The sequence below is a fragment of the Giraffa tippelskirchi genome, chromosome 3, assembly GCF_054371585.1.
Source record: "Giraffa tippelskirchi isolate mGirTip1 chromosome 3, T2T-mGirTip1v1.2.pri, whole genome shotgun sequence".
Lineage (NCBI taxonomy): Eukaryota > Metazoa > Chordata > Mammalia > Artiodactyla > Giraffidae > Giraffa > Giraffa tippelskirchi.
The window spans coordinates 99,876,521-99,895,691 of NC_137277.1; the positions used below are offsets into that span (position 1 = coordinate 99,876,521).

Consider the following 19,171-nt stretch of genomic DNA (forward strand, 5'->3'; position numbering starts at 1 on the left):
AGAATGGATTTTAGTAGCTGGTATTTGATTTAAGTGAAGCCATAGCCTGCTTCATTATGTATTTAACTCAGTTCAGTTCAGTCACTCAGTTGTGTTCAACTCTTTGCAACCCCATAGACTGCAGCACGACAGGCCTCCCTGTCCATCACCAACTCCCAGAGTTTACTCAAACTCACGTCCATTGAGTCGGTGATGCCATCCAACCATCTCATCTGTCATCCCCTTCTCCTCCCGCCTTCAATCTTTCCCAATATCAGGGTCTTTTCCAATGAGTCAGCTCCTCGCATCAGGTGGCTAAAGTATTGGAGTTTCAGCTTCAATATCAGTCCTTCCAGTGAAAATTCAGGACTGATTTCCTTTAGGATGGACAGGGTTGGATCTCCTTGCTGTTCAAGGGACTCTCAAGAGTCTTCTCCACACCACAGTTCAAAAGCATCAGTTCTTTGGTGCTCAGCTTTCTTTATAGTCCAACTCTCAGATCCATACATGGCTATTGGAAAAACCATAGCTTTGACTAGACGGACCTTTGTTGGCAAAATAATGTCTTTGCTTTGTAATATGCTGTCTAGGTTGGTCATAACTTTTATTCCTAGGAGCAAGCATCTATCAATTTCATGGCTGCAGTCACCATCTGCAGTAATTTTTGAGCCCCCAAAAGTAAAGTCTCTCATTGTTTCCACTGTTTCCCCATCTATTTGCCATGAAGTGTTGGGACCAGATGCCACAATCTTTGTTTTCTGAATGTTGAGTTTTAAGCCAGCTTTTTCACTCTCCTCTTTCACTTTCATCAGCAGACTCTTTCGTTCTTCTTCACTTTCTGCCATAAGGGTGGTGTCATCTGCATATCTGAGGTTATTGATATTTCTCCTGGCAATATTGATTCCAGCTTGTGCTTCCTCCAGCCCAGCATTTTTCATGATGTAGTCTACATATAAGTTAAATAAGCAGGGTGACGGTATACAGCCTTGATGTACTCCTTTCCCTATTTGGAACCAGTCTGTTGTTCCATGTCCAGTTCTAACTGTTGCTTCCTGACCTGCATACAGATTTCTTAAGAGGTGGTTCAGGTGGTCTGGTATTCCCATCTCTTGAAGAATTTTCCAGTTTATTGTGATCTACACAGTCAAAGGCTTTGGTGTAGTCAATAAAGCAGAACTAGATGTTTTTCTGGAACTCTCTTGCTTTTTCAATGATCCAGTGGATGCTGGCAATTTGATTGCTGGTTCCTCTGCCTTTTCTAAATCCAGCTTGAACATCTGGAAGTTCACGGTTCACGTATACTGTTGAAGCCTGGCTTGGAGAATTTTGAGCATTACTTTACTAGTGTGTGGATTGAGTGCAATTGTGCAGTAGTTTGAGCATTCTTTGGCATTGCTTTTCCTTGGGATTGGAATGAAAACTGACCTTTTCCAGTCCTGTGGCCACTGCTGAGTTTTCCAAATTTGCTGGCATACTGAATGCAGCACTTTCACAGCATCATCTTTTAAGATGTGAAATAGCTCAACTGGAATTCTATCACCTCTCCTAGCTTTGTTCATAGTGATGCTTCCTAAGGCCCACTTGACTTCGCATTCCAGGATATCTGGCTCTAGGTGAATGATCATAACATCGTGTACCTAATTAACCATACCTAAATTGTATATATATATTTTTAGGTAGGAGCCACCTTATCCTGTTTGCTAGGTTCTTTTCTCACATCACTTAGAGGTTAAATAATACATTAAATTCAGAGATGTGGTCTATAGTGGCAAAATGAAGAATTATTTAGGTCATCAACTTTTAATTTCAGGTGACATACCTTTATATAGGGGCCTTCCAGGTGGCACTAGTGGTAAGGAATCTGCCTGCCAATGCAGGAGATGCGAGACACATGGGTTCAATCCCTGGGTCAGGAAGAACCCCTGGATAAGGGAATAGCAACCCACTCCAGTATTCTCGCCTGTAAGTCCCATGGATGGGGGAGCCTGGCAGGCTACAGCCCTTGGGGTCACAAAGAGTTGGACATGACTGAGCAACTGAGCGCTCATAGACACACACACACCTTTTTATAAGGAGTATTTCAGAATCACCTACAGAGGTTTTTCAAACTGCTCAGGCTATCTCTCTTCCTCTTCTTTCTCTTAAGACTCAGATCTCCCAGGGTTGGTATTCACTGGCAGCAGGAACTATTGATACCCATGTAAGAATGTCATGCCCTTCAAGAGCATGGGATGGGAAGAGCTACTGTCAATGCTATCATTATTTTAAGTTTAAATGTTCTAATATCTGATCATTTCCCTAATCAATGGCAAACTGAGTTTTTAGGATTATTGTAGGGATTTTTAAGTTTATTAGCACATGTCTAACCAAAGCACCTGAAGTCGTTATTAATATAGCAAAACTGACTTTAAAAGATAGAGTATTTTTAAAATTATATGCAAGGGAAATCATATTTTCTGCTCATAGATTCATTGCCGTATAGAAGTAGAAGCTGTTCTAGGGCCACCTGGCCTAACTCTATCCTGTATGAGAACTTAAAAAGAATAAATGACTGGTCCTCAGTTACCAGTTAGCCATGGACCCAGAAATCTGGGACTGGTACCTGGTCCTGATTGTTGTATTTACTATTGAGATATTCGGTCCTCACTTTTCAAAATCATTGATTTTAATTCATTTTATTCACTTTTCTAGCAATGGCATAACACATCAGCTCAGTTTCATAATAAGCATTTATCATCTGTTGTCTTTTCAGGTTGAACATGAGAAATATTGTGACCAATATCGCTTTGTTAAGGAGCAGCGAAGAATCCTGATATTAAGTTGGAATAAGAATAGGAGAGACTTTATACAGAAGGCTGTGCTGACACTGGCCGAAGCCTGTGCAACTCACGAAATGGAAAGCATGTTGGCTAAGGACAGGAAAAAGCAACAGGAAGTGTGTGCTGATCTGAAAGCCAAGGTGAGACGCTTTGCAGATGATGCTTCAGTATTTGCCTGAGTATTCATTTCAGAATTTACTTTTCCTGTTTGTTCAATTCCAACCTAAAATTTCTCTAAAAGTCTATTTTGAATAAAATTGTTAGTTTGAACTATATGAAATTGCAATTCCTTTAAGTTAAAACATTGTGAACAATCAACAGTTTCATACAGTTCAACCTGAAGTTACTATAACAGGAGGTGAATATTGAAGTTTTGATTGTGAATGTCCAATACCAACCACGAATGCGGTACATCAGCGTGAGGTGCGGGATGAAAAAGCAGTCTAATTATAGAGTAAACGTCTGATACTTGTTCAGACTCACGAACCTCTCATTCACATTAAAGATGTTTTTTTAAAAAAGGATCCAGTTACGAAGAGGAGGGAGGATTTGTGAAGAGATATGTTGGGGAGAGCTTGATAGGCTGTGTGAGCTCTCAACAAAGTGAGATGGGGAGTAGATTGGGTATTCCTCCTGCTCAGACCCAGCGAGGAACCTCCAGGACGGCTTGGAGAGTTGAGTGGGTAACCCTTGTCGCGGAGTCTTGAGAACTGGTGTCTGACTCTCGCAGGGAAGTACAGACAGCACAAAATCAGGAAGTACAGAGAAACTGCCTTAATGGCAGAATTGCAAACAAGAGGGGCTGCTGTGTTGGGAGTAACTGCACCCCTCAAATGGATCACGGGTACATGAGTCCCAGAGGCCCAAGGTGGATTTGGCCTCCCTAGGAGTGTTGGAAGGGCCGTCAGACATAAATTGTATCATGTTTTAAACTCCTGAGTAAGGAAAATTATGATTAGGGGTGACACTGAATCCTCACAACTAATGCAAGATGAATTTTTGTGTGGGTAAAGGCTGCCCCTAAGGTGACCTGCCTACTTTGCAGGATGCCTGGGGGTTGTGATGTGCCCATCCCCCTTATACTTAATGAGTAGAATGGCCTGACCCATAATGACTGGAGGAGCTGAGACAGGAAGAGGAGTTAACTAATCCTTCACTGTTGAAGTCCCTGGGCAGGGGACTGTTTGGACCTCACAAAATTGCTGAAAATACTATTACCCATGAAACTGTTGAGCCAGGAGTTAGTGACCTTAGTCAGTTCTCTAAAAGTTATTTCTGTGACTGCATTATAATGCCAACTGCTTGTTTCTACTTGAGATATAAAGATACAGTTCAGTTCAGTTCAGTTCAGTTGCTCAGTCGTGTCTGACTCTTTGCAACCCCATGAACCGCAGCACGCCAGGCCTCCCTGTCCATCACCAACTCCCAGAGTTTACCCAAACTCATGTCCATCGAGTCGGTGATGCCATCCAGCCATCTCATCCTCTGTCGTCTCATTCTCCTCCTGCCCCCAATCCTTCCCAGCATCAGGGTCTTTTCCAATGAGTCAACTCTTTGCATGAGGTGGCCAAAGTATTGGAGTTTCAGCTTCAACATCAGTCCTTCCAATGAACACCCAGGACTGATCTCCTTTAGGATGGACTAGTTGGATCTCTTTGCAGTCCAGGGACTCTCAAGAGTCTTCTCCAACACCACTGTTCAAAAGCATCAATTCTTTGGCGCTCAGCTTTCTTCACAGTCCAACTCTCACATCCATACGTGACTATTGCAAAAACCATAGCCTTGACTAGATGGACCTTTGTTGGCAAAGTAATGTCTCTGCTTTTTAATATGCTATCTAGGTTGGTCATAACTTTCCTTCCAAGGAGTAAGCGTCTTTTAATTTCATGGCAGCAATCACAATCTGCAGTGATTTTGGAGCCCAAAAAAATAAAGTCTGACACTTTCCTCTGTTTGCCCATCTATTTCCCATGAAGTGATGGGACCAGATGCCATGATCTTAGTTTTCTGAATGTTCAGCTTTAAGCCAACTTTTTCACTCTCCTCTCTCACTTTCATCAAGAGGCTTTTTAGTTCCTCTTCATTTTCTGCCATAAGGGTGGTGTCATCTGCATATCTGAGGTTATTGATATTTCTCCCGGCAATCTTGATTCCCGCTTGTGCTTCTTCCAGCCCAGCATTTCTCATGATGTACTCTGCATATAATTTAAATAAGCAGGTGACAATATACAGCCTTGACGTACTCCTTTTCCTATTTGGAACCAGTCTGTTGTTCCATGTCCAGTTCTAAGTATTGCTTCCTGACCTGCATACAGGTTTCTCAAGAGACAGGTCAGATGTTCTGGTATTCCCATCTCTTGAAGAATTTTCCACAGTTTATTGTGATCCACACAGTCAAAGGCTTTGGCATAGTCAATAAAGCAGAAATAGATGTTTTTCTGGAACTCTCTTGCTTTTTCAATGATCCAGCAGATGTTGGCAATTTGATCTCTGGTTCCTCTGCCATTTCTAAAACCATCTTGAACATATGGAAGTTCACAGTTCACGTATAGTGTTGAAGCATGGCTTGGAGAATTTTGAGCGTTACTTTACTAGTGTGCGAATTGAGTGCAATTGTGCAGTAGTTTGAGCATTCTTTGGCATTGCCTTTCTTTGGGATTGGAATGAAACCTGACCTTTTCCAGTCCTGTGGCCACTGCTGAGTTTTCCAAATTTACTGGCATATTGAATGCAGCACTTTCATAGCATCATCTTTCAGGATTTGAAATAGCTTAACTGGAATTTCATCACTTCCACTAGCTTTGTTCATAGTGATGCTTTCTAAGGCCCACTTGATGTCGCATTTCAGGATGTCTGGCTCTAGGGGAGTGATCACACCATCATGATTATCTAGGTCGTGATGATCTTTTTTGTACAGTTCTTCTGTGTATTCTTGCCACCTCTTCTTAATATCTTCGGCTTCTGTTAGGTCCATACCATTTCTGTCCTTTATCGAGCCCATCTTTGCATGAAATGTTCCCTTCGTATCTCTAATTTTCTTGAAGAGATCTCTAGTCTTTCCCATTCTGTTGTTTTTCTCTATTTCTGTGCATTGATCGCTGAGGAAGGCTTTCTTATCTCTCCTTGCTATTCTTTGGAACTCTGTATTCAAATGGGAATATCTTTCCTTTTCTCCTTTGCTTTTTGCTTCTCTTCTTTTCCCAGCTATTTGTAAGGCCTCCTCAGACAGCCATTTTGCTTTTTTGCATTTCTTTTCCATGGGGATGGTCTTGATCCCTGTCTCCTGTACAATGTCACGAACCTCTGTCCATAATTCATCAGGCACTCTGTCTATCAGATCTAGTCCCTTAAATCTATTTCTCACTTCCACTGTATAATCATAAGGGATTTGATTTAGGTCATACCTGAATGGTCTAGTGCTTTTCCCTACTTTCTTCAATTTCAGTCTGAATTTGGCAATGAGGCGTTCATGATCTGAGCCACAGTCCACCCCTGGTCTTGTTTTTGCTGACTGTATAGAGCTTCTCCATCTTTGGCTGCAAAGAATATAATCAATCTGATTTTGCTATTGACCATCTGGTGATGTCCATGTATAGAGTCTTCTCTTGTGTTTTTGGAAGAGGGTATTTTCTATGACCAGTGCGTTCTCTTGGCAAAACTCTATTAGCCTTTGCCCTGCTTCATTCTGTACTCCAAGGCCAAATTTGCCTGTTACTCCAGGTGTTTCTTGAGACACACAAACACACACATACATAATTGTATTGAGGTACAGCACACACACAGTAAAGTGCACGGATCTTAATTTATTGATAAATGACACAGTAGGAGGATGTTGCAACATTTTATTCTCTTGAATGAAAAAATAAGCTGGTAGATGTTACATTATAGCAATTAATAGCATATAAAAACAAATGTCTTGGACTTCCCTGGTGGTCCAATGACTAAGAATCTGCCTGCCAATGCAGGGGACATGAGTTCAATCCCTGGTCCAGGAAGATTCCATATGCCTCAGAGCAGCTAAGGTCGTGTACCACAACTACTGACCCTATACATCTAGGGAAGTCTGCAAGCTCTAGGGCCCTGGAGGCACAACTAATGAGTCTATGTGCTGCAACTACTGAAGCCCTTCGCCTAGAGCCTATGCTTCACCTCAAGAGAAGCCACCACAATGAGAAGCCCATGCATGGCAACTAGAGAGTAGTCCTTGCTCCCACAGTCAGAGAAAAGCCCGCATAGCAACAAAGACCCAGCACAGCCATAAATAAATAAATAAATAAACAAACAAATGTCTCCATTTGAAAACATTAGAGGAAAAATTCCTCCTCTGCAGTTTTTTAAACAAAAAGATATTTCTTTTGACATTGCATAAGCTTAGGACCTAAAAGCAATAGAAGTTACATGAAGCTTCCAAGGTGGCTCAGATGGTAAAGAATCTGCCTGCAGTTTGAAGACCCAGGATTGATCCCTGGGTCAGAAAGATCCCCTGGAGAAGAGAATGGCTACCCACTCCAGTATTCTTGCCTGGGAAACCCCATGTACAGAGGAACCTGGTGGGCTACAGCTCATGGAGTCACAAAGAGTTGGACATGACTGACAAACACACACAGAAAGCCCAATCTACCATGGGTTACAGAGCTAATGCATGTTTCATCTCCATCTGTGGCTGATAAGAAATACTCAGTGACTATAAAAAAAAAAAAGAGAGGAGGGATAGTCAGGGGTCTTGACAAATCCTTATATACTCCTAGTCTGTTTATACTCATTTTGCACACATTATCATTAGACCTTAGGATGTGCTCAAGGGGATAAGTTTCTGTTTTTGTATTATATTGAGGTAAACATACATGAAGTAGAGTACACAGAACATAAGTGTACTATTGAATGAAGTTTTACAAATGTATGCTGCCCATAGAAATACCACTGAGGTCAAGATATAGAAGGTCTCAGAATGCTCCCTCACACCTCTTCTCAGTATACACTGTGCTTAGTCGCTCAGTCGTGTCCGACTCTTTGTGACCCTGTGGACTGTAGCCCGCCAGACTCCTCTGTCCATAGGGTTTCTCCAGGCAAGAACAATGGAGTGGATTGCCATGCCCTCCTCCAGAGGATCTTCCCAACTCCAGGGATCAAACCTAGGTCTCCCACATTGCAGGCAGATTCTTTACCATCTGAGCCACAAGGGAATCCTAAGAATACTGGAGGGGGTAGCCTATCCCTTCTCCAGGGATCTTCCTGACCCAGGAATCAAACCGGGGTCTCCTGCATTGCAGGCAGATTCTTTCCCATCTGAGCTACAGGGAAGCCTCCCAATATATACTAGCCCCATCCATGACTACTATTCTGAATTCATCTCATCATTCAAGATTAGTTTTGCTTATTGGTGAATTTTGTATGAGTCAAATCCTACAGTATATACTCTTTGATACTTCTTCACGCATCATATCTGTGAGTTCCATCCTTGTTGCATGTCATAATCATTTGGGTAGTATTTTGCGCATATACATATACCACAGTTTATTTGTATTTTCTCCTGTTGGTGGAGGTGTGAGTTGCTTCCAGCTTTTCATATTATGATAATGGTGCTATGAATATCCTTGATCTTGACTTATGGTAGTGATAGGCCCTTGTAACTCTTGGCTAATTACCTCAGAGTGGAATTGCTGAATCATAAGGCTCATGTTAAATACTTCCAAATAGTTTTCCAAAGTGGTTGTACAAATTTACAACCAGTTTCAGTTAATTCACGTTCTCACCAACATTGGTACTGCCAAATCTTTAATTTCAGCCAATCTGATGAATGTGTAGTGGCACTTCATTATGATTTTCATTTGCATTTAGAATAAAGATGTTGAGCAGCTTTTCTTATGCATGTTGGCAATTTAAATATCCTCTTTTGTGAAACAGCCACTTAGGTCCTTTGGCCATTTTTCTATTCCATTGTCTGCTCTTTTCCTTACTCATTTGTATGTTCTTTATATGTTCTGTAGGCAAATTCCATTTTTTCCTCCCAATCTGTAACTTGTCTCTTCACATTCTTAATGTTGTTTTTTGATGAACAATTTAATTACAATGAAATTGTTTTCTTTTAATTTTAAATATCTTTGAGATGTAAGTTATATGTGGGTTAAAATCATCCTTTTGGAGTGCTTCCTTGGGGGCTCAGACAGTAAAGAATCTGCCCACAGTGTGAGAGACCTTGATTTGATCCCTATGTCAAGAAGGAAATGGCAACCCACTCTAGTATTCTTGCCTGGAGAATTCCCATGGACAGAGGAGCCTGGCAGACTACAGTCTGTGGGGTTGCAGAGTCGGACACAACTGAGTGACTATCACACAAAATCACCCTTTTTAGTGTATAGCTCTATGACTTTTGACAAATGCTGGTCATGAAACCACCCCCGCAGTCAGGATATAGCAGTGTTTTATCAGTTTCAACAGTCCTTCATGCCTCTTTGAAGTCGACACCTCACCCACCTTCAGCCTTTGGCAGCTATTGATCTCCGTCCCTATTGTTCTGCCTATTCTAGAATACGATATAAATATAACCAAATAGTATGACATGTGCTCTTTTGAGTCTGTCTTTTTTCACTGAGCATAATGCCGTTGAGATCTAGCCGTGATATTGTAAATGCCAGCAGTTCGGTCCTTTTTATTGCTGTAATATTCCATGATATGGGTTTAATACAGTTTGTCCATTCACCAGTTGTCTTCAATTTTTGGCAATTAGTGTCACTTTGCTTATGGTGGGAGTAGGCTTCAGGCTTTCCTTGTGAGTCTGAGCCCAAGAGAGTGTCTTGCCACTCTTGTAGCTTGCCCAGGGCAGATTCTTACTAACATTTGCTAGCCTGCTTGGGGAAGAGGCTTTCTGCTTTCTTGGTTCAGCCTCAGTATCAGGCAGGACCTATGTTCCTGGATATTGGGGCCAGAACTCAGTGACTATGCCCTCCTCCCCAGGGCAGATGAACTTCAAGTTCACCTCAGGTCTTGCTGGTTCTTGTAAGGGAGAAAGCTTCCTGTTTCTTCCTCAGGTGAGAAGGATTTCTTTGTTCCCTTTCCCTAGCCTCAAAGGGTCTACACTTGTGCCTGAGGGTTTGCAGCTCTGCCTCCCTCCCCACCTGCAGTGCCTTTTGTTCATTAGATCTTTGTTCCTCTCTGGCTGGTTTGTATGACCACAGGAGTCTTCCTCTGCTGCCTTCCCTGACCCGTATCTTTCTTAGGAACATTCTATGAGATTTGTAACGAAAAGCTTGTGAAGGGGTGTAAATTCCCCTTGTGTCTGTAGCTTCCATATGGCAGAAGCTCAGACTCTGCCACAGCAGCAAATTGTTAAAATGAAACTATGGAATCATCACAAAATTTTACCTGCAGTCTTCTTATCCCTTCTAAAATGACCTTGTCTTTCCCAGGGGCTCTGCCTCAGGTAAGTAGCTCTCGAATTGCCTATCTTGTGGGAGGCATCCACCTTTCTTTAAATATCAGGCTAGTTTATCGTCCTATGACGTCTTCTCTCTGTTAGATTCAAGAAAAATTTTGATGTCGTAGGCTATCCAACTTTTTCTTGTGGTTAAAGTCAGAGTGACATTCTTTTCTGGTTTCTGGAAGGTCCTAATGCAATACAGTTTATCAATCTTTTATGTGCTGTATTTAAGAAATCATTGGCTAGTGGCATGGGGTCATTTTCAAAAGTCTGAGATTTTTCTGCCCAACAAGGCTCCTACCAGAGGTTTAGGCTCCACCCAAAACAGTGAGTTGGAATAGCAGTAAAGTGGAACCTGAAGGTAGAAAAGAAGTAGCTAAAGGAAATTGTGTAAGGGGAAATTTTCCAGGAACAGCCCAGGCAACAAAACTGATAGGAAGGGAAGAGGCAGCAGCATTAAGCACCTACAGTTTACCAGACAGCCTCAGTTACCAGTCCATGAGAAAACTGCCTTTCCCCTTTATCTCTCCTCTCCTTTTCCTTTCCACTCCTGGGCTCTGTGGCACCCCACTCCAGTATTCTTGCCTGGAAAATCCCATGGACGGAGGAGCCTGGTAGGCTACAGTCCATGGGGTCTCTAAGAGTCGGACACGACTGAGCGACTTCGCTTTCACTTTTCCCTTTCATGCACTGGAGAAGGAAATGGCAACCCACTCCAGTATTCTTGCCTGGAGAATCCCAGGGACGGCGGAGCCTGGTGGGCTGCCATCTATGGGGTCGCACAGAGTCGGACAAGACTGAAGCGACTTAGCAGCAGCAGCACCTGGGCTCTGATGGTCTAAGCATGTAGGGAATAAAAGGAAATATTATCTTATGAGTAAAGAGGGAAGAATTGCTTAATCTCTTAGAACTAGATAATTTAATTTTGAATCATGACTATGTTTTGTGACTTAAAGTGATTGTGGGACCCTCTGTAATCCAAGAGTGAGCTATGGTTTCTGCCTAGGTTTCATCTAGTGACAGGAGAAATATCTGAATAGGGGACAGAAATAATGCTGTGTTTTGATTATTTCCCACACATCATGCTGCCCAGTGCATCAAGCATACTCTGTGGAGTGCCCTCAACATCTCAGACATTTGAAAAGATGCTTTACAGGCATTTTCTGATATTACCCTCAATGACAAATCTAAGTTAAGGTGTGCAACTGCCGTACACAGCTTTGTATATGAGTGCTGTAGAGCACTCAGCCATGAAATCATGGACTGGATTCTGTGAAGGCAACATAATATGGATCTCTTCAGAGACACATGGTCACAATATGGTGAACAAATATCTCTGAGCTTTTGGAGATGCAGCCTCCAAAGAGTAAATGTGGGCAGGGAGTGGAAAAATTGGAGCATAAAGTAAACTGGTAAAATGGATTCTATTTTTCATAGAGACAGTGTTATTGTTGGAGTCTGTGTTCCTTATCAAGAACTGAGGCTCAGCAAATTATAGTTCATAACAAAAATATATCATAAAAGAAAAGTGGTAACTCTAGTAATTCTGTAGTAATTAAAAATATTAAATTATTCTCATCAGTTCAGTCACTCAGTCATTTCTGACTCTTTGCATCTCCATAGACTGCAGCATGCCAGGCTTCCCTGTCCATCACCAACTCCTGGAGCTTGCTCAAACTCATGTCCATCAAGTCGGTGATACCATCCAACCATCTCATCCCCTTTTTCTCCTGCCTTCAATCTTTCTCAGCATCAGGGTTTTTTCCAATGAGTCAGTTCTTTGCATCAGGTGGCCAACGTATCAGAGCTTCAGGTTCAGCATCAGTCCTTCCAATGAATAGTGAGGACTGATTTCCTTTAGGATTGACTGGTTTGATCACCTAGAAGTCCAAGGGACTCGCAAGAGTCTTCTCCTACACCAAGTTCAAAAGCATCAATTCTTTGGTGCTGTGCCTTCTTTATGGTTCAACTCTTACAACCACACATGACTACTGGAAAAACCATAGCTTTGACTAGATGGAACTTTGTCAGCAAAGTAATGTCTCTGCTTTTTAATATGCTGTCTAGGTTTGTCATAGCTTTTCTTCCAAGGAGCAAGGGTCTTTTAATTTCATGGCTGCAGTCACCATCTGCAGTGATTTTGGAGCCCAAGAAAAGAAAGTCTCTCACTGTTTCCATTGTTTCCCCATCTATTTGCCATGAAGTGATGGGACTGGAAGCCATGATCTTAGTTTTTTGAATGTTGAGTTTTAAGTCAGCTTTTTCACTCTCCTCTTTCATCTCATGGTTTTTTTTAAAACCTGGAAAGAAACTTGGAGATTTATTCTCAGTCTTCATTTTACAAGTCCAAAAGCTGACGTCCTGAAAGACAAAGTGACCTGACTTAAGGTTCATGCCAGGTCATTTGATTTGAAATTCAATATTATCTCTGCCCTACACAGCTTTGCATTTAAGAATCTTATAAAATAATAGAAGATATTTATTATACTGTGGGCCCCAATGTGCTATAAAATAGACTTACAGAATGTGAAAAATATTACTTCATTGTATCATAAATTTGATCTTTCTAAAACCAACATGCTAGCTATAATAAACATTAGTTAAATATTTAACCATAATTTTGTTCTTAGTCTTGGAATTTAAAAGGGCTTTTGGGGAGTGATTTAGATGATTTGTGTCTTTCAGGAAAGAGCTAAAGGAATTTTGAAATAATGTGTTCTCTCTCTGTTTTAGTTTTCTATCAGCAACAGCTGCTGCAGCAAGTAGGGACTGTAAGGCCTCTAACAAGATGGGTGAGAGGAAAGCAGGAAAATAGAGCTCTCATTCTCTTGCTCCCACAAAACCTTCTGTTTGGTCCCCTAAATTTTCTCAGACTGCTAGCCCCAGACCCTCCCAGCACTAGCCAGGACCACTCTGTTAGCTGTACATCTGATTCCTTAACATCTTCAACTATCTATGGAATGGCTGGGGGGCCTCGTTCCCAGATCTGTCTCACAGCTGACTTTCTCTGTCTCCATGCTGGTTGGCCAACTACTGCTAAGAAAAAGTAATTTTATACAGACTCTGAATGAAATGTCCACGTGAGAATGCTCAGTCTTATCCTTGGTTCACCAGTTCTTCCTAGTCCTCTTATCCCTGTTTCAAAGAATTGTGTGTGTGTGCTAAGTCACTTCAGTCATGTCCAACTCTTTTGACCCTATGGACTGTAACCTGCCAGGCTCTTCTGTCCATGGGGATTCTCCAGGCAAGAGTACAGGAGTGGGTTGCCATGCCCTCCTCCTGGGGATCTTACTATCCAGGGACCAAACCTGTGTCTCTTCTGTCTCCTCCCTTGTCAGTGGGTTCTTTACCACTAGTGCCAACTTTAGGTAAGTCCCAGACAGGTCCTTAAAAGACTCTTGGGCTTCACTGGTAGATCAGATGGTAAAGAATCTGCCTGTAATGCAGGAAATGGGGATTCAATCCCTAGGTCAGGAAGATCCCCTGGAGAAGGGAATGGCTACCCACTCCAGTATTCTTGCCTGGAGAATTCTGTGAAGAGAGGAGGTGGTGGGCTATAGTCCATAGGGTCACAAAGGGTCGGACATAACTGAGTGACTAACACTTTCACCTAACACCATACACCCTCCCCGTCACACTCCCAGAAGACAAACCGCTTCCTGCTTTATCAATAAAATGAAGTCATGGAAGTATAAGATTAATCCTTAATTCCTATCTGCCCTGCCCTGTGTCTGTCTCCTGCTAGTCCCCTGCTCTCCCCCCGATGCAGAGTGTGAGATCTTCTACACATTCATATCCAGTCCTTTCCTCTGATGTTTGGGACTCTGACCCATATAACCACTTGGTTCTACTGTTTACCCCCTTTCCTTCATTTTTACTCTATTTCTTTATTTTTACTCCGTGGGGTATCCCTCTCTGTCATCCTCTAGGTCCTGGGCAGTCCCTATTCTCTACCCTTTCATTTGAAATCAAACTTTTGAAAGAATAATCTAGATTATTTTTTTCTTCAAGACTTGTGATGTCTCCACTCCATCAAATTCCTATCCTCTCTCCAAGATGACGAGTGACCTCTGTATTTCTTAATGGAATTAACACTCTTCCATCTTGATCCTAGTGGACCCCTCTGCTCCTTTTCTCACTGTTGACTACTCACTCTGGACATTTTTCACTCTGTCAGCTTCCAAAATATCATTCGCTTCATCATGTCTTAAAAGTGATTCTCAGCTAGCCTGTGTATTTGTCACTCTGCCCCTCCTGTAACCCTGGTTTCTTCCAGGATTCTGTCCTTGCTCTTTGTTCTTCTCTCTCTACTTCATTGGCTCTCCATCCCTCTTATTATTTTCCCTACTTTATATGGGAATTACTCTCAAATCATTTTTTCTCATCTCTGAACAACTCTCTTTTGAACCTTGTTTATCCAGCTACATACTAGTCATACCAACTTAGAAGTCAACAGATACCTTGAACTCAGTGTCCAAAATAGAAATCTTTGTTTTCCCATGATACATTTGCACTTCTTTCTTAAAACTTATCTTAGCTTCCTCTTTTTCCTCACCCTCATAGCGACTTACCAAATTTGGAAAATTTTCTGTCTTAACTATATAGCCTTTCCTTTCTATCAGGGGGCCTTGGCCACTGTTCCTGAACTATTACAGCAGCCTTCTAATGGCTATGCTTCACATCACACAAAAACATTTCTGTAAGTTTTCCCCTAAACTGCAGGCAGGGTGCTCTATCTAAAAGCGTTCTGGTTATTTGAGTTGTTCCATCCCTTGATGACAACTCCTCAGTAGCACCCCTTTGCTTGCAATATGGCTAAGCTTCCTAGCATGGCTTTCTAAGTTCTCAGTAACATGGACCACGGCTCCCTTCCTAGCCTCCTTTCTTGATATTCCACCTCATATTTAACAGTTTAAACATGCCAAACCCCTGTAATCCTTTCTCCATCTCCAGATGCAGTAGCTTGCAGTAGCTTGTACAACATTTTGTTCCCTGACCTTGTGCCCTTGCTCCTGCCACTGTTGGCTTGTCGGGAATGCTGCCCCTGCCTCCCTTTGTCTGGTTAAGTCTCACTCATCTTCAAGATTTAGTTCAAATGTCTGCTACAGGAAGACTTTCTTGGGTCTCTGGCTAGGTTCAGTCCATTCTTGGTTATCCCTAGCCCCTTATAGATAACCATAACTTGCCAGTGATTCTGGCACACTGAAAAATCTATGTTCCCTATACAACTGCAGACAGGAGCTCCATCTTATTTATCTGAGCATAGCATATACCTCCTATAACTCCTCTACTCCTCCAACACTGCCCTCACAACAAATTTCTCAGTGATCAGAACATGCTTGGTGCTGAGTGACTCTTGTTGAAGTATATCATAAGCCTTAGGCATTTTTCTCTTCTTAATGTGTGTGTGCTAAGTTACTTCAGTCATGTCTGACTCTTTGCAACCCTATCAGCTGTAGTCCACCAGGGTCCTCTGTCCATGGGATTTCCCAGGCAAGAATACTGGAATTGGTTGTCGTGCCCTCCTCCAGCGGATCTTTACAACCCAGGGATTGAACCCATGTCTCTTATGTCTCCTACATTGGCAGGCAGTTGCTTTACCACTAGCGCCACCACACCTCTTGATATAGTACTATTTTAACTACCTCCTTTCTACCTTATTTATTTACGAGGGAATCTTCTGTAGAAACAAGTATGTGGATGTTCAAAGTCATTAAGAAGTGAAATGCAAGTCTTAATTGTCAACATTGAATATGCTGTGAAGTCACATATGGTTTTACAAAGAAAAGCTGATAATCTATAAAACTGAGATGTATTTCAGGCAGGGACCATGTTACCAGGTACTTAGTCTTCTCCAGTTCATTTTCTTTTTGTGCCCTTCCCCTCATCTCTATCTATCTAATGAATGACTTAACCAAGAAACCATAGTAGTAAGGGAAATCAGATAATAATGAGATAGAAGATACTTTTCTGAATAAATCATATTTGAAATACCCTTTCCATATTTCTCATGGCATTGGGTCCTCCCATAATCTCCCTTCTTCACAGATTTCAGCCTCCCTTGCTGTTGGAAAACAGACTTAGGTTTTACAAATTGCATGGTGTATGGTACTATAATATAGTTTTTGAGTTTCAATTCCATTGATAATGAATAACAGATACCATGGTAAACAACAATAAAAAATGAACAAGGTATTATTTTAAAAGTGTTTACAGGCGTTGGACAGCCGATGCCTAAATTAGATCCCTAAAATAAGAAAAACTTTAAAGATGAGCTTTGTATTCACCTTGGGTTTCTTCCTGACATCATGGGTTCTTCATGGTTTTTTTAACCATTCGGTTTTCTTCGTTTGGCTGTACCTTGTAGCTTGTAGGATCTGATTTCCCCCACCAGGGATTGAACCTAGGCCCTTGGCAGTGAAAGTGTGGAGTCCTAACCGCTGGACTGCAAGGAAATTCCCCTGACATCATGTTTTAATATAAGGAAGAAAGAGAAATAAACTAAGCAGTAAATTATTATCTTGATAGGTGAAGAAAGCAGATATTGGAGTTTGGGTTGCAAAGGTACCTGAGATTTTGGGATAGGGTACCAGAGATAAAGGAATAGCAGGTAAAAGCCTCCAAAATGCCAAAAACAAATTATCTCATGAGTTCTTTGCTGACTTGTAAGCTCTGAATGCAGAGAATGAGATGCCAAGAGGCCAAAAGAGAACAACTACTAGAAGGCTGAGAACAGAGATATCAGGGGTCACACAGTTTTTGGGAGAGGTAGATATTGGAATCCTAGCTGAGCTCACTTGGAGAAATCTTGGTGAACACTCTAGACATTCAGATGAAACTCCAGAAAGGTCATGCCTTAAGGGTATGAATTACACTTAAGGATTGTGGACAAAACTGAAACAAACTTACCCTAAAAAAGGTAAAAATAAAGCATCAACACAATCTAGGAGATTTTTGTGACAATTTAACTACCTTTCAGGCTAAAGACTCAACACTCTTTAGAGAAAAATAACCTAACTTAGAGCCTCTGCAATAGCTCCTTCACAACATTCAGCCCAAAATAAAAATTACCAAACATTCAAAGAAACAGGAAAAAGTGATGGACAGATAATAAAGGAATAAAACAGTCTCAGAAATGATCTAGATATTATAGTTAAAAGGTAAGAACTATAACAATTATGATTAATGTGTTAAAGAAAACATAAGAAAAGATGAAAATGGATAAAAATATGGAATACTTCAGTATAGAATTAAAACATATAAAGATGAATCAAGTGAGCGTTTTAGAAATGCAAAATATAATACCTTAAGTTAAGAACTCATTGAATGAGCCTTAAGAGCAGACTAGACATATCAGAAGACAGAATTAATGAACCTGGAGATAGAGCAATAGAAGATCTTCAAACTGAAATACATAAAGAGAAAAATAATAAAATAAAAAGCAGAATAGAGAAGAGAGAGTAAGAGAAATATGAAATAGAGTAAAAAGGTTTAATGTACATGTAGTTAAAGCCCTAGAAACAGGAGACAGAGAATGGGATATAGGCAATATTGAAGAAGTGACATAAGAGAGCTTACCAAATTTGATGAGTGCTATCAATCTGTATTTTCAAGAAACTCAGCAAACTCCTAAGATGGATAAATACAAAGGAAATTATTCTGAGGCACAAAATATCCAACTAATGAAATGAAAGGTAAAGAGTAATACAGTTAAGTGAAGAGACAGATGTGGCATGGAGATCCATCTTGCTGGTGCAATCCCAAGCAAATACAGCATGTTCTGGGGTCAGTGGTGATGGCAGCCAGAAGCAGTGTGTCCTTTACCAGACCAGCTTTGTGATGTGTGATTCTGGATGTTGTTCCTGGAAGCTTAGTCTAGAGCTTGCTTCTCAGACCCTTCCAAAGACTGTGAACTTTCTAAAGCCCTGCAATTAATATTTCCTTTCTTTAACTAGGGTGGATTCTGTTGTGTACAACTAATAACTCTGGCACAGAGGATGTCTGGGTCCTGCTATGCTATTCTAACTTGCCTGTGTCATGATTCCAGGTTAAGATGAGCAGAACCAGTGATGACCCATCACTTACCTGGTCAAGCTGGAATTGATGCTAAAGGCACATGGGACCATATATAGGATCATCTCAAAGGTAGAGGTGATCACAAAAATCTTATTCATTAGTCACATGGCCTAAGGGACTAGATACAGGGGCAAGGATACTTTTACCACCTGATAACAATCTTTCAATGTCCATATTGTTATTTGTGTGTACTCAGTGACTCAACCATGTCTGACTCTTTGCAACCCCATGAACTATAGCTCACCAAGTTCTCCTGTCCATGGGATTTCCCAGGCAAGAATACTGGAGTGGGTTGCCGTTTCCTCCTCCAGAGAATCTTCCCAATCCAGGGATCAAACTCATGTCTCCTGTGGCTCCTGCCCTGGTAGGCGAATTCTTTATCATTGAGCCACCTGGGAAGCCCACAGTGTTATTAATATTTACTTCTGTTTATACTTCTGACATCATCTCAGGGGTATTTTCTTTGGTAATGAGAGATGCTACAAATTTCTTCTTGGGAACTAATGATCCTCACGTTATATACTTTCTTAATCAAAAAAGAAAAAAAAAAGGTATAATTGGAAAACCTGGAAGCTTAGTTTACCACAGGAACTGGCAAGGATTCCGTAGTTTCTGCCAATTTAGGACATTTGTTCATGAATATCTTGGTGTGGTTAACTGTGCCAGGCACCATCGGCACAGTTATTGGTGAGTCTTGTGCAGTGCTGCATGGATACTATAGCCTCTGCAGTTGAGGACATTGAGAGAGGTGTGGTTAACCTTGGATACATTATCAGCAGAATCAAGAGAACTTTGAGGGATCATTCATATCGATACTAGAGTGATTTTTGGTCACAGAGGCAGATAGCATTTCCTCGGTACAGCTATATTATGCTGTCTG

At 41.4% G+C, this 19,171-nt stretch overlaps 1 protein-coding gene and 1 non-coding gene across 37 annotated transcripts in view; both read left to right on the top strand.

The window, feature by feature from the left end:
- Positions 1-19,171, top strand: part of CCDC148 (coiled-coil domain containing 148) — a 330,637-nt gene that overhangs the window by 134,858 nt on the left and 176,608 nt on the right. For all 36 annotated transcript variants that reach the window (XM_081582922.1, XM_081582919.1, XM_081582923.1 and 33 more), the window contains one exon: positions 2,732-2,938. In XM_081582922.1, coding sequence (XP_081439048.1) covers positions 2,732-2,938 — 207 coding nt within the window. The remainder of the gene's footprint in view (positions 1-2,731; positions 2,939-19,171) is intronic.
- LOC145544076 (U12 minor spliceosomal RNA) lies at positions 3,721-3,869 on the top strand. The gene has a single exon (XR_014081295.1). It is a non-coding gene; the product is annotated as a U12 minor spliceosomal RNA (small nuclear RNA).